The 16,303-nt window shown below is 46.0% G+C and overlaps 1 protein-coding gene across 1 annotated transcript in view; it reads right to left on the bottom strand.

Annotated features, from left to right (window-relative positions):
* Window positions 1-2,916: 2,916 nt before the first annotated feature.
* Window positions 2,917-16,303, bottom strand: part of LOC110487927 (zinc finger protein 704) — a 78,814-nt gene continuing 65,427 nt past the window's right edge. The window contains exons 5-9 of the mRNA XM_021559844.2: window positions 10,460-10,560; window positions 9,836-10,127; window positions 9,077-9,205; window positions 4,934-5,031; window positions 2,917-4,665 (exon numbers count right to left, since the gene is read on the bottom strand). Of these exons, the coding sequence (XP_021415519.2) occupies window positions 4,551-4,665; window positions 4,934-5,031; window positions 9,077-9,205; window positions 9,836-10,127; window positions 10,460-10,560 (735 nt within the window). The 3' untranslated portion in view covers window positions 2,917-4,550. The remainder of the gene's footprint in view (window positions 4,666-4,933; window positions 5,032-9,076; window positions 9,206-9,835; window positions 10,128-10,459; window positions 10,561-16,303) is intronic.

Here is a 16,303-nt window from a genome sequence, read left to right as displayed (position 1 = left end):
CAGGTCATACCATGTTTCATACCATGTTCACAACATAGGTTTAGCCTACAGGTGAATGAGACCCAGGTCATACCATGTTTCATACCATGTTCACAACATAGGTTTAGCCTACAGGTGAATGAGACCCAGGTCATACCATGTTTCATACCATGTTCACAACATAGGTTTAGCCTACAGCTGAATGAGACCCAGGTCATACCATGTTTCATACCATGTTCACAACATAGGTTTAGCCTACAGGTGAATGAGTGACCCAGGTCATACCATGTTTCATACCATGTTCACAACATAGGTTTAGCCTACAGGTGAATGAGACCCAGGTCATACCATGTTTACAACATAGGTTTAGCTTACAGGTGAATGAGACCCAGGTCATACCATGTTTACAACATAGGTTTAGCCTTCAGGTGAATGAATGAGACCCAGGTCATACCATGTTTACAACATAGGTTTAGCTTACAGGTGAATGAATGAGACCCAGGTCATACCATGTTTACAACATAGGTTTAGCTTACAGGTGAATGAACGAGACCCAGGTCATACCATGTTCACAACATAGGTTTAGCCTACAGGTGAATGAACGAGACCCAGGTCATACCATGTTCACAACATAGGTTTAGCTTACAGGTGAATGAGACCCAGGTCATACCATGTTCACAACATAGGTTTAGCTTACAGGTGAATAAGACCCAGGTCATACCATGTTCACAACATAGGTTTAGCTTACAGGTGAATGAACGAGACCCAGGTCATACCATGTTTACAACATAGGTTTAGCTTACAGGTGAATGAACGAGACCCAGGTCATACCATGTTTACAACATAGGTTTAGCTTACAGGTGAATGAACGAGACCCAGGTCATACCATGTTCACAACATAGGTTTAGCCTACAGGTGAATGAACGAGACCCAGGTCATACCATGTTCACAACATAGGTTTAGCCTACAGGTGAATGAATGAGACCCAGGTCATACCATGTTCACAACATAGGTTTAGCTTACAGGTGAATGAGACCCAGGTCATACCATGTTCACAACATAGGTTAAGCTTACAGGTGAATGAACGAGACCCAGGTCATACCATGTTCACAACATAGGTTTAGCCTACAGGTGAATGAATGAGAGCCAGGTCATACCATGTTCACAACATAGGTTTAGCCTACAGGTGAATGAATGAGACCCAGGTCATACCATGTTTACAACATAGGTTTAGCTTACAGGTGAATAAACGAGACCCAGGTCATACCATGTTTACAACATAGGTTTAGCTTACAGGTGAATGAACGAGACCCAGGTCATACCATGTTTTCAACATAGGTTTAGCTTACAGGTGAATGAATGAGAGCCAGGTCACAGGTGAGCCAGGTCACGTTCACAACATAGGTTTAGCCTACAGGTGAATGAATGAGAGCCAGGTCATACCATGTTCACAACATAGGTTTAGCCTACAGGTGAATGAATGAGACCCAGGTCATACCATGTTTACAACACAGGTTTAGCTTACAGGTGAATGAATGATACAACACTTAAATTATTGTCGCCCTTCTTCGCTGCCGACCGAACCTCTCTTATTCATTGAGTGTTGGATAAATTGTTTAGCTTTAAAGTGGAGAACATTTAGCTTAAAAAACAATTGAATCAGAGCTCCATCTACATAAACGTGCGAATAGAAGACCAAAAAGAGAAAAGGGTTGAGTAAAAGAAAGGATAGTCCTATGCAGTAAAATCGAGGTGAGGAGGAAGCTGGGTTGTGAACAGAGTGGGTACTGTATAATAGTGTGTTTATATAGCTGGTGCTGGACTGTGTGTGTGTGTGTGTGTACTTCTTTGACCTTTAACCCTTGTTATATTGCCCTTCAAATAAGAGTATTAGGCAACGTCCCGATTCTCCACACTTCTCCCGAAATGCGCACTTGCATACTCCTCGGCATGGATTTAAAAGCATAGTACAGTAACGTCACTTTCAACCAGGTGGCTGGTCTCATCAAGAGGAAGTGGGTGGAGTTAGACAAGTCAACAAAACCAATCAGCTAGCTGCACCAGTGGGTTGGCCTCTGCCACCTGTCAATCACACAGTTAAACCTATCACAGAGCTTCTGAATACTTTAGTCCAGAGAGAGAGAGAAAGATTGCTGTGCCTGCCCAGTTGGAGAGAGAGAGAGATGTAGAGAGAGAGAGATTAATGTAGAGAGAGAGAGAGAGAGATGTAGAGGGAGAGAGAGAGACGTAGAGGGAGAGAGAAAGAGAGAGAGGGATATGTGGAGGGAGAGAGAGAGAGAGAGAGGGAGAGAGAGAGATGTAGAGGGAGAGAGAGAGAGATGTAGAGAGAGAGAGAGATGTAGAGAGAGAGAGAGAGAGAGAGGGATATGTGGAGAGAGAGAGAGGGATATGTGGAGAGAGAGAGAGGGAGATGTGGAGGGAGAGAGAGAGAGAGGGAGATGTGGAGGGAGAGAGAGAGAGAGGGAGATGTGGAGAGAGAGAGAGAGAGAGAGAGGGAGATGTGGAGAGAGAGAGAGAGAGAGAGAGAGGGAGATGTGGAGAGAGAGAGAGAGAGAGAGAGGGAGATGTGGAGAGAGAGAGAGAGAGAGAGAGGGAGATGTGGAGAGAGAGAGAGAGAGAGAGAGGGAGATGTGGAGAGAGAGAGAGAGAGAGAGAGGGAGATGTGGAGAGAGAGAGAGAGAGATGTGGAGAGAGAGAGAGAGAGAGGGAGATGTGGAGAGAGAGAGAGAGAGAGAGAGAGAGAGAGATGTGGAGAGAGAGAGAGAGAGATGTGGAGAGAGAGAGAGAGAGAGGGAGATGTGGAGAGAGAGAGAGAGAGAGAGAGAGAGAGAGAGAGAGAGAGAGAGAGAGAGGGAGATGTGGAGAGAGAGAGAGAGAGATGTGGAGAGAGAGAGAGAGAGAGGGAGATGTGGAGAGAGAGAGAGAGAGAGAGAGAGAGAGAGAGAGAGAGAGAGAGAGAGAGAGAGAGAGATATTGGAGATATATATATTCCCTCAGCCTTTTCCCACCTCTAGGTGTAACAGCCCAGGGCCTAGTGGGCAGGTCTAGGCTGGCCCGGCCACAGCATGGTGTTACTACCACTACTTTACCATCATTTCTCCCATCAACCTGGAAGGTCAACACAGGACAGAGTAGCGTGAGAGAGAGAGATGTTAACCCCACCTCAACACAAGATCGTCCACTGAGACTGCCTTTACAAGTGCTCATTCACCTCACTCAATTTTGGTATTGAGCAGACCCTCCATCTTGGGGCTTTGGTAAAGTATAGCGCCCATAAACAAAACATTAATTAAAATTCCTGATGGAAGATGGGGTGTGGAGGAGGGTGTCCCCGCTTTACGGCTGGACTAGCCGTCGGCTGCTTGGTTGTTTCAGCCCAAAGCGGGTCGGAGAGCTGTAACATTGGAGTTTCAAAACACCAAGAAGAATAGATATCGAGAAACAACAACATTAAAGAAAATGGCATATAAAAAAACCCACCAACAAAACAAACCTTTTGGTTGCAAGTAGATATCATGTGACCAAAACCCTCATTGTAAATAACTATATTTAAATGTGAGCTGCTGGCTTTCTGTTGATCGACAATCCCTGAAAGAAAATGTCCCTTAATAGCTTCAGTAAACTGGAGAGATAGACAGACAGAGGGACAGGGACAGAGACAGACAGAGACAGACAGATAGACATATCTGATAGATAGGATAGATGGAGGGATAGATAGATAGATAGATATACATTACATTTAAGATAGAAAACTGTGTTGTCCTGTGTTGCTGTGTGTTGAATTGTTTACGGCGTTGTGGTGTGGGGCTTGTTGCTGCTGGCAATGTTAGTCTGTTCAGCACCCTGGGGATTTAAATACTGGGTATTTATATTTGTTTTGGAATTGATCCATTTTCCCCCACCAGGGGGTGCTATCGACCCCTCCCGAGTCCAGACACGAGATCCATTCCCTGGGGTGACAACGGAGGAGAGAGGGAGTAGAGATCCAGACTGTACAGGATAGAACAGAGAGAAAGGGACTGAGGAAAGAAGGATCTTTCCCCGCCTCTCTTTTGATTCTCCCAAAGATAAAACAAAATGGCCAGTCTTCTCTGAAAAAAAATAAGAATTTTATGGACAAAGGAAGCCTGTTTTCTGGTCCCTTCTAACCTGACGAATGTTCCTGTTTTTCAAAACATAGAAAGAAGAGAGACAACAAACTCAACATATAAAAAGCAGAGTTATTTTGATGTCGTCGTCATCTTTAGAGCTGGAGCTGCGTGTTGGTTGTTGCTTCCGAGGTTGGAAGTGGGAGGGAGCTAGAGTTAACTTGGGATTTACTCAGGACAGCTGTAGGCTCCATCCGGTTGGTTCTGATAGACAGTCGGGTTAGGGAGGGGTCGGGTTGGAATGGAGTAGACCGATCATTGGTTTTGGAGTGACGTTAACACATAACACATTAGGAAGGGAACAGAAAGAAACACCCCTGATTTCCATGGCGAAGGGCCTGCAGCCTCAGCGGTTGGTCGGTTGGTTACTTGGTTGGTTCAGTCAGTAAATCAGTCAGTAAATCAGTCAGTAAATCTCTGGCAGGCTTTCTTCCATCGGCAGGCAGTGCACCACATGTCCCTGTTCTCCATCCCGTACACTTTGCGACACTTCTTACCCTCGCCACGGGACTTACGGCTGGAGAGGGGCGAGATGAGGATATGGTCAAATACGGTTGTTATCTTTGCCTTGGTTTATAATGATAGACAAAACAACATCTAAAAGGGTTGATTTAGTTTAAGTGAAGAAAACATAAACAATGGTAATCTGCTAGTTTGTTTCATTCCTAAACAGGACATGGTTGCTCTCTCTAAATGTGGATACAACATAGGATTTCCTGTGACTTCAGGATGCCCAAAGTTCAGAGGTCATCAGTGAAAGGTCAGTCAGTAGAGGTCATCAGTACCTGAGTGAGCCAGTGGCTCTGGGAGGGGAGGAGAGGACTGCTATGGTCTGGGGCCGCTGCTCTACAAAGCTCTGAGTCCGACTGTGAGTGGGAGAGACCTGGAGAAAGACAAACACAACAAGAGCTATCAGAACACAAAGATAGACAGAGAACTTTCATTTAGATACGGACACAAAAAAACAACTGGTATGCTTGAGAGGCTGTATTGTTGTGTGTGTGTGTGATGTGTGTAGGGGTACGAGTTAGGTAGTTGAGATAACTGAGGTAATATGTACAATCCCAGTGAAAAGTTTGGACACACCTAATAATTCAAGTTTTTTTCTTAATTGGTACTATTTTCTACATTGTAGCTTCATGAGGTAGTCACCTGGAATGCATTTCAATTAACAGGTGTGCCATGTTAACAGTTAATTTCTGGAAAAGTGGTGCGTGCATATGTATTCACCTCCTTTGCTGTGAAGCCCCTAAAAAGATCTGGTGCAACCAATTACCTTTATAAGTCACATAATTAGTTAAATAAAGTCCATCTGTGTGCAAGTGTCACATGATCTGTCACATGATCTAAATATATATACACCTGTCCTGAAAGGCCCCAGAGTCTGCAACACCACTAAGTAATGTGCACCACCAAGCAAGCGGCACCATGAAGACCAAGGAGCTCTCCAAACACGTCAGGGACAAAGTTGTGGAGAAGTACAGATCAGGTTTGGGTTATAAAAAAATATCAGAAACTTTGAACATCCCACGGAGCACCATTAAATCCATTATTAAAAAATGTAAAGAATATGGCACCACCACAAACCTGCCAGAAGAGGGCCGCTCACCAAAACTCATGGACCAGGTAAGGAGGGCATTACCAGGAAGGCAACAAAGAGACCAAAGATAACCCTGAAGGAGCTGCAAAGCTCCGTAGCGGATATTGGACTATCTGTCCATAGGAACACTTTAAGCCGTACACTCCACAGAGCTGGGCTTTATGGAAGAGTGTCCAGAAATAAGGCATTGCTTAAAAAAAATAAATAAGCAAACACGTTTGGTGTTCGCCAAAAAGGCATGTGGGAGACTCCCCAAACATATGGAAGAAGGTACTCTGGTCAGATGAGACTAAAATAGAGTTTTTTGGCAATCAAGGAAAACACCACGTCTGGCGCAAACCCAACACCTCTCATCACTCCGAGAACACCATCCCCACAGTGAAGCATGGTGGTGGCAGCATCATGTTGTGGGGATGTTTTTCATCAGCAAGGACTGTGAAAATGGTCAGAATTGAAGGAATGATGGATGGCGCTAAATGCAGGGAAATTATTGAGGGGAAACCTGTTTCAGTCTTTCAGAGATCTGAGACTGGGATGGAGGGTCACCTTCCAGCAGGACAATGACTCTAAGCATACTGCTAAAGCAACACTCGAGTGGTTTAAGGAGAAACATTTAAATGTCTTGGAATGGCCTAGTCAAAGCCCCCACCTCAATCCAATTGAGAATCTGTGGTGTGACTTAAAGATTGCTGTACACCAGCGGAACCTGTCCAACTTGAAGGAGCTGGAGCAGTTTTTCCTTGAAGAATGGGCAACAATCCCAGTGGCTAGATATGCCAAGCTTGTAGAGACATACCCCAGGAGACTTGCAGCTGAAATTTCTGCAAAAAGTGGATCTACAAAGTATTGACTTTGGTGGGAGGGGGGGGGGGGGGTGAATAGTTATGCACGCTCAAGTTTTCTATTTTTAAAAAAAAATAATATTATTTCTTGTTTGTTTCACAATAAAAAATATTTAGCATCGTCACGCCCTGGTCGAAGTATTTTGTGTTTTATTTATTATTTTGGTCAGGCCAGGGTGTGACATGGATTTATTTATGTGGTGTGTTTTGTCTTGGGGTTTTAGTAGGTATTGGGATTGTGGCTTAGTGGGGTTCTCTAGCAAAGTCTATGGCTGTCTGGAGTGGTTCTCAATCAGAGGCAGGTGATTATCGTTGTCTCTGATTGGGAACCATATTTAGGCAGCCATATTCTTTGAGTGTTTCGTGGGTGATTGTTCCTGTCTCTGTTGTCACCAGAGAGGCTGTATAGGTTTTCACGTTACGTTTTTGTATTGTTCGTTTTTCTTCGTCATTAAAGATGTATCGAATCAACCACGCTGCATTTTGGTCCGACTCTCCTTCACCCGAAGAAAACCGTAACAAGCATCTTCAAAGTGGTAGGCATATTGTGTAAATCAAATGATACAGACTCCCCAAAAATCAATTTTAATTCCAGGTTGTAAGGCAACAAAATAGGAAAAATGCCAAGGAGAGTGAATACTTTCACAAGCCACTGTATCATTTGTTTTTCAACAGGACAATGACCCAACACACCTCCAGGCTGGGTAAGGGCTATTTGACCAAGAAGGAGAGTGATGGTGCTGCATCAGATGACCTGGCCTCCACAATCACCTGACCTCAACCCAATTGAGATGGTTGGGGATGAGTTGGACCGCAGAGTGAAGGAATTTGGGAACTCCTTCAAGACTGTTGGAAAATAATTCCAGGTGAAGCTGGTTGAGAAAATGCCAAGTGTGCAAAGCTGTTATCAAGGCAAAGGGTGGCTACTTTGAAGAATCTAATAAAAATCTAAAAAAATAGATTTTGATTTGTTTAACACTTTTTGGTTTACTACATGATTCCATTTGTGTTATTTCATAGTTTTGATGTCTTCACTATTATTCTACAATGTAGAAAATAGTACAAATAAAGAAAAGTAGGTAGGAGTAAAGTGACTAGGCAATCAGGATAGACAAACAGAGTAGCATCAGCGTATGTGAAGAGTGTGTGTCGCATCAATATGCGTGTGTGTGGGTAGAGTCCAGTGAGTGTGCATAGAACCAGTTCAAGATAGTCAGTGGGGGTCAATGTAAATAGTCCAGGTGGCCATTTGATTAGCTGTTCAGCAGTCTTATGGCTTTGGGGTAGGAGCCTTTTGGACCTCGACTTGGTGCTCCGGGACCGCCTAACACTCAGTAGCATAAAGAACAGTCTAAGACTTGGGTGACTTGGGAGTTTTTTTAGGACCTTCCTCTGACACCGCCTGGTATGGAAGTCCTGGATAGCAGGGAACTTGGCCCCAGTGATGTACTGGGCCATCTGCACCACCCTCTGTAGCGCCTTATGGTCAGATGCCAAGCAGTTGCCATACCAAGTGGTGACGCAGCCTGTCAAGATGCTCTCGATGGTGCAGCTGTAGATCTTTTTGAGGATCTGAGGGCCCATGCCAACTCTTTTCAGTCTCCCGATGTGGAAGAGGCATGATCTTTATGACTGTTGGTGAGTTTGGACCATGATAGAGGGCTCCCGATTGACGCAGCGGTCTAAGGCACTGCAACTCAGTGCAAGAGGCGTCACTACAGTCCCTGGTTCGAATCCAGGCTGAATCACATCCAGCCGTGATTGGGAGTCCCATAGAGCGTCGCACAATTGGCCCAGCATCGCCCGGGGTAGGCCCTCATTGTAAATAAGAATTTGTTCTTAACTGACTAAAGGTTACATTATTTATTAAAATAAAAATAGATACTTAGTGAAGTAGTCAACGAGAAAGCTCTCAGCCGGCTCCACTATAGCCCTGTCGATGTTAATGGGGGCATGCTCAGCCCTCCGTTTCCTGTAGTCAACGATCAGCTCCTTTGTCTTGCTCAAAGGGACTTGAGGGAGAGGTTGTTGTCCTAGCACCACACTGCCAGGTCTCTGACCTCCTCCCAAAAGTCTCATCGTCTGTGATCAGTCCTACCACCGTTGGGTCGTCTGCAAACTTAATGATGGTGCTGGGAGTCGTCTGTGGCCATCCAGTCGTGGGTGAACAGAAAGTATAGGAGGGGACTCCGCACGCACCCCTGGGGGGCCCGTGTTGAGGGTCAGCATGGTGGTTGTGTTGTTGCCTACCCTTACCACCAGGGGGCGGACCGTCAGGATGTCCAGGACCCAGTTGCAGGGGGAGGTGTTTAGTCCCAGGGTCCTTAGCTTAATGATAAGGTGGGAGGGCACTATGGTGTTGGACGTTGAGTAGTCAATGAACAGCATTCTCACATAGGTACTCCTTTTGACCAGGTGGGAAAGGGCAGTGTGGAGTGAAATAGAGATTGCGTCATCTGTGGATCTGTTGGGGCGTTTATACTCACAGCGGTGCCAGTGAAGGTGACAGGAGGTGACTGCCAGGAGATGCTGAAATTGGAGCTGCTGCTGGGGGTGAAGGAGGTGGAGGCAGCAGAGCCTGACCCAGTGGAGGGGATGGTAACTGGAGATGTGGCCTGGAAAGGGACAGCAACAAGTCATGAGGCAGTCACACCTTTAAAGACCAGTGTATAGCCACACACACGCACGCACGCACACACACACAAACACACAATAAATAAATAAATTAACCAATAAGTCAGTCAATCAATGAATTAACAAACAAATCAAATCAACCAAACAATAAGTGTCAATCAAGCACTTAATCAATGAAAATGTATCTGTACAGTCTCTTTAGCAAATACTTGAAGCATTTTGCTTGAAACCCAAATATGGAAGCACTTTGACACTTCCTGCTTAAAACCCAAATACTGGAAGCACTTTGACACTTCCTGCTTAAAACCCAAATATGTAAGCACTTTGACACTTCCTGCTTAAAACCCAAATACTGGAAGCACTTTGACACTTCCTGCTTAAAACCCAAATATGGAAGCACTTTGACACTTCCTGCTTAAAACCCAAATATGGAAGCACTTTGACACTTCCTGCTTAAAACCCAAATACTGGAAGCACTTTGACACTTCCTACTTAAAACCCAAATATGGAAGCACTTTGACACTTCCTGCTTAAAACCCAAATACTGGAAGCACTTTGCTACTTAAGCTATCAGTAGGCGTGGCCAGTAGTTTAGTGGGTATCTCTCTGACCTGGTAGGCGTGGTCAGTGTGGATGAGGTAGAGGGCGCTGGGGGCGGAGCGACTGAGGGGCGTGGTGTTAGAGTGGGCGTGGCTGTGGTTCTCCTTGTTCCCACTGGACCCGTTGCTGCCCTCTGCGGGAGGTCGTCTGTGGCGGTCATTGGAGGGAGGGACGGGGGACAGCACAGAGGGGGAGACAGGGGACAGGCTGCTCAGACCGTCAGCCACTGAGTCTGTGTTGAGTTTGATCTCTGAGTAGTAGAAATCCTCCTCTCCATCACTGCAGTCAGAGTCACAGTTACGCCTGGAAGAGAGGGAGGGGTTAAAAAAAGGGTTTAATATCAGTGTGGAGTTGTATTGGATGAGCCCTTCTCTTGTCATTACAGAGAAATTAGGATTGGGCCAGATCTATGTGATACCATTGTTCTGTTCCGTCCTCATTCATCCCTGGCCTGTCACGCTGAGCCAATATGAGGAAATGTTACCGTGGTGATAATCCCACCGGATTTAATCTGCTGTTGTTCTTTGACAATCTCAGTGAAAGGCCATCGAGAGGAGAGGCCTCTGTTATCTCTCGCTGGGGGGGGGTCAAAAGTTGGATGGGTGTGTGTGTGTGTGTGTGTGTGTGTGTGTTACCCCAGGTGAACGGTCCGGATGTGTCTCTGTATCCCAGCAGCCGAGCTCAGAACCTTCCCACAGTTCTTCCACAGACACTTGAACATCACCTTCATGGAGTTCTGGACATTACACACAGGAGAGAGAGAGAACAACGTTGGACACCAGACAAGTCATCCTTTTCTCACATCAAATATGCCACGAGCACACACCTCTGCTCTGTACAATTTCTCACACAAATATGTCCTCTGTAATTACAGCATGGCCCTCGGGGGCCAATTGCTTCCGAGCAGCAACTTTCAGATAGTAAAAATAATAAAAAATAACATTTAGCAGACGCTTTTATCCAAATCGACTTAGACAGTTATTTGTGTATACATTTTTACGTATGGGTGGTCCTGGGAATCCAACCCACTACAAAGGAACACATGACCAGATGGGGTGAAAGCCTTCTGAGGACAGACGTGTCTTAAATCTCGGATCACTCGTCACAGGTCGTTCCGTTTCAAGTTTTGTCACGTGCACAAGTACAGTGAAATGGCTTTCTTGAAAGCGCCTTCCCAACAATGCAGTAATCAATATAAGTAGTACTTTTAAAAAGTGAAGTACAACAAAAACACACAAGAACATCTTTATGATGGAGGTCATGTGGTCATTTATGATGGGGGTCATGTGGTCCCTCATCAGTCATTTATGATGGGGGTCATGTGGTCCTTCATCAGTCATTTATGATGGGGGTCATGTGGTCCTTTATGATGGGGGTCATGTGGTCCCTCGTCAGTCATTTATGATGGGGGTCATGTGGTCCCTCGTTAGTCATTTATGACGGGGATCATGTGGTCCCTCGTCAGTCATTTATGATGGGGTCATGTGGTCCCTCGTCAGTCATTTATGATGGGGGTCATGTGGTCCCTCGTTAGTCATTTATGACGGGGGTCATGTGGTCCCTCGTCAGTCATTTATGATGGGGGTCATGTGGTCCTTTATGATGGGGGTCATGTGGTCCTTTATGATGGGGGTCATGTGGTCCTTTATGACGGGGGTCATGTGGTCCCTCGTTAGTCCTTTATGATGGGGGTCATGTGGTCCCTTGTCAGTCATTTATGATGGGGTCATGTGGTCCCTCGTTAGTCCTTTATGATGGGGGTCATGTGGTCCTTTATGATGGGGGTCATGTGGCCCCTCATCAATAATTTATGATGGGGGTCATGTGGCCCCTCGTCAGTCCTTTATGATGGGGGTCATGTGGTCCCTCGTTAGTCCTTTATGATGGGGGTCATGTGGTCCCTCGTTAGTCATTTATGACGGGGGTCATGTGGTCCCTCGTCAGTCATTTATGATGGGGGTCATGTGGTCCTTTATGATGGGGGTCATGTGGTCCTTTATGATGGGGGTCATGTGGTCCTTTATGACGGGGGTCATGTGGTCCCTCGTTAGTCCTTTATGATGGGGGTCATGTGGTCCTTTATGATGGGGGTCATGTGGTCCCTCGTTAGTCCTTTATGATGGGGGTCATGTGGTCCTTTATGATGGGGGTCATGTGGTCCTTTATGACGGGGGTCATGTGGTCCCTCGTCAGTCCTTTATGACGGGGGTCATGTGGTCCCTCGTTAGTCCTTTATGATGGGGGTCATGTGGTCCTTTATGACGGGGGTCATGTGGTCCTTTATGATGGGGGTCATGTGGTCCTTTATGACGGGGGTCATGTGGTCCCTCGTTAGTCCTTTATGATGGGGGTCATGTGGTCCCTTGTCAGTCATTTATGATGGGGTCATGTGGTCCCTCGTTAGTCCTTTATGATGGGGGTCATGTGGTCCTTTATGATGGGGGTCATGTGGCCCCTCATCAATAATTTATGATGGGGGTCATGTGGCCCCTCGTCAGTCCTTTATGATGGGGGTCATGTGGTCCCTCGTTAGTCCTTTATGATGGGGGTCATGTGGTCCCTCGTTAGTCCTTTATGATGGGGGTCATGTGGCCCCTCGTCAGTCCTTTATGATGGGGGTCATGTGGTCCCTCGTTAGTCCTTTATGATGGGGGTCATGTGGTCCCTCGTCAGTCATTTATGATGGAGGTCATGTGGTCCTTTATGATGGGGGTCATGTGGTCCTTTATGATGGGGGTCATGTGGTCCTTTATGACGGGGGTCATGTGGTCCTTTATGATGGGGGTCATGTGGCCCCTCGTCAGTCCTTTATGACGGGGGTCATGTGGTCCCTCGTTAGTCCTTTATGATGGGGGTCATGTGGCCCCTCGTCAGTCCTTTATGACGGGGGTCATGTGGTCCCTCGTTAGTCCTTTATGATGGGGGTCATGTGGTCCCTCGTTAGTCATTTATGATGGAGGTCATCTATTTGCCCATTGTTCAGGGTAGTCCTTTAAATTTACATTTTTAGTCGTTTACCAAACGGTCTTATCCAGAGTGACTTACAGGAGCAAGTAGGGTTAAGTGCCTTGCTCAAGGGCATATCGACAGATTGTTCACCTAGTCAGCTTAGGGATTCGAACCAGCAACCTTCCGGTTCCTGGCCCAACGCTCTGAACTGCTAGGCTACCTGTCACTCTACTTATAACAGATTATGTTTTGGTCCTCGGGTAACAAAGCCCTGTGAAGTCCCCCATGCCAGCAGCACACAGTTCATTAAAAGAGTGGAGAACGAACAGCATTGTCTTTTGGCTCAGAGTAGGAAGAGAAGAGCAGCACTAGGTTCTGGTTGGCCTGGGAACCAAGAAGAGAAGAGCAGCACAAGGCTCTGGTTGGCCTGGAAACCAGGAAGAGAAGAGCAGCACTAGGCTCTGGTTGGCCTGGGAACCAGGAAGAGAAGAGCAGCACAAGGCTCTGGTTGGCCTGGGAACCAGGAAGAGAAGAGCAGCACAAGGCTCTGGTTGGCCTGGGAACCAGGAAGAGAAGAGGAGCACAAGGCTCTGGTTGGCCTGGGAACCAGGAAGAGAAGAGCAGCACTAGGCTCTGGTTGGCCTGGGAACCAGGAAGAGAAGAGCAGCACAAGGCTCTGGTTGGCCTGGGAACCAGGAAGAGAAGAGCAGCACTAGGCTCTGGTTGGCCTGGGAACCAGGAAGAGAAGAGCAGCACTAGGCTCTGGTTGGCCTGGGAACCAGGAAGAGAAGAGCAGCACTAGGCTCTGGTTGGCCTGAGAACCACGAACACTGGCAACATTTTCAGAAACCAATGTGTCAGAGACTCTGACTTATTACCAACACTAGATTCGAAAAGTGGAACTTAAAAATATATCAAACAATATTTTAGCAGCGTTTACACAGGCAGCACAATTATGATATTTTTTCTCTCCCTCTCTACCATTTTCTCTCTCTCTTTGTCTGTCTCCATCTCTCTGTATATCCCCCTTCAACCCACAATTAAGAGATATCCCTAGAGATATCCCCAGAGATATCCCCAGAGATATCCTCACAGACCAGAGATATCCCCAGAGATATCCTCACAGACCAGAGATATCCTCAGAGACCAGAGATATCCTCAGAGACCAGAGATATCCTCACAGACCAGAGATATCCTCAGAGACCAGAGATATCCTCAGAGACCAGAGATATCCTCAGAGATATCCTCAGAGACCAGAGATATCCACAGAGACCAGAGATATCCTCAGAGACCAGAGATATCCCCAGAGATATTCTCAGAGACCAGAGATATCCCCAGAGATATTCTCAGAGACCAGAGATATCCTCAGAGACCAGAGATATCCTCAGAGACCAGAGATATCCTCAGAGACCAGAGATATCCTCAGAGACCAGAGATATCCTCAGAGACCAGAGATATTCTCAGAGACCAGAGATATTCTCAGAGACCAGAGATATTCTCAGAGACCAGAGATATCCCCAGAGATATCCTCAGAGACCAGAGATATCCTCAGAGACCAGAGATATTCTCAGAGACCAGAGATATCCCCAGAGATATCCTCAGAGACCAGAGATATCCTCAGAGACCAGAGATATCCTCAGAGACCAGAGATATCCTCAGAGACCAGAGGTATCCTTAGAGACCAGAGATATCCTCAGAGACCAGAGATATCCTCAGAGACCAGAGATATCCTCAGAGACCAGAGATATCCTTAGAGACCAGAGATATCCCCAGAGATATCCTCAGAGACCAGAGATATCCTCAGAGACCAGAGATATCCTCAGAGACCAGAGATATCCTCAGAGACCAGAGATATCCTCAGAGACCAGAGATATCCTTAGAGACCAGAGATATCCTCAGAGACCAGAGATATCCTCAGAGACCAGAGATATCCTTAGAGACCAGAGATATCCTATTGATCTGATGGGAGAAAAGCCCTGCAGCATAATCTTCATGTTTTCCAGTGAAGATTTTAAAATCATTTATTTCAATTATACCAGGTGACCTTATGTGTGGCTGTAAAGTAATTAAGCAGGATACGTGAACTGGAAATGCATCTGGGGTGTGTGTGTGTGTGGGGAGGAGGGGGACTGACAGATACACAACAGACCAGAGCCCTTGCTTCGCCATCCAATCATTCTGCTCCCCTGATAAGAATGAGGGACAAAATGAATAAATAAATGAGCGTTCGGTTAATCTGATTGGCCGCGACATGTTGTGTCCGCCCAACTTGTTTTCATGCTCGTCTTGTTTATAAGCATGGTGTTTGTGCCATGTTGTGGTCCAGAGACAGCATCAGGCATCGCCACGTGTGAAGATCGGTCACTTTCACACTTTCACGCTGTGTCCCAAATTCTACCTCAGTCAGCATCACTTGGAGTTCAGGAAAGAGAAGGTATTACAGTAGCTAGCTAGCAACATGTCCAAAACAAGTGCAGGACCTGCCTTTTGGGACATCCCTACTTGTCTTGCCAGATCATTGATACAGTGCCTTGCGAAAGTATTCGGCCCCCTTGAACTTTGCGACCTTTTGCCACATTTCAGGCTTCAAACATAAAGATATAAAACTGTATTTTTTTGTGAAGAATCAACAACAAGTGGGACACAATCATGAAGTGGAACGACATTTATTGGATATTTCAAACTTTTTTAACAAATCAAAAACTGAAAAATTGGGCGTGCAAAATTATTCAGCCCCCTTAAGTTAATACTTTGTAGCGCCACCTTTTGCTGCGATTACAGCTGTAAGTCGCTTGGGGTATGTCTCTATCAGTTTTGCACATCGAGAGACTGACATTTTTTCCCATTCCTCCTTGCAAAACAGCTCGAGCTCAGTGAGGTTGGATGGAGAGCATTTGTGAACAGCAGTTTTCAGTTCTTTCCACAGATTCTCGATTGGATTCAGGTCTGGACTTTGACTTGGCCATTCTAACACCTGGATATGTTTATTTTTGAACCATTCCATTGTAGATTTTGCTTTATGTTTTGGATCATTGTCTTGTTGGAAGACAAATCTCCGTCCCAGTCTCAGGTCTTTTGCAGACTCCATCAGGTTTTCTTCCAGAATGGTCCTGTATTTGGCTCCATCCATCTTCCCATCAATTTTAACCATCTTCCCTGTCCCTGCTGAAGAAAAGCAGGCCCAAACCATGATGCTGCCACCACCATGTTTGACAGTGGGGATGGTATGTTCAGGGTGATGAGCTGTGTTGCTTTTACGCCAAACATAACGTCTTGCATTGTTGCCAAAAAGTTCAATTTTGGTTTCATCTGACCAGAGCACCTTCTTCCACATGTTTGGTGTGTCTCCCAGGTGGCTTGTGGCAAACTTTAAACAACACTTTTTATGGATATCTTTAAGAAATGGCTTTCTTCTTGCCACTCTTCCATAAAGGCCAGATTTGTGCAATATACGACTGATTGTTGTCCTATGGACAGAGTCTCCCACCTCAGCTGTAGATCTCTGCAGTTCATCCAGAGTGATCATGGGC

This window comes from Oncorhynchus mykiss, chromosome 32 (assembly GCF_013265735.2).
Source record: "Oncorhynchus mykiss isolate Arlee chromosome 32, USDA_OmykA_1.1, whole genome shotgun sequence".
Taxonomy (NCBI): Eukaryota; Metazoa; Chordata; class Actinopteri; order Salmoniformes; family Salmonidae; genus Oncorhynchus; species Oncorhynchus mykiss.
This window is presented reverse-complemented; position numbering and strand designations above follow the sequence as displayed.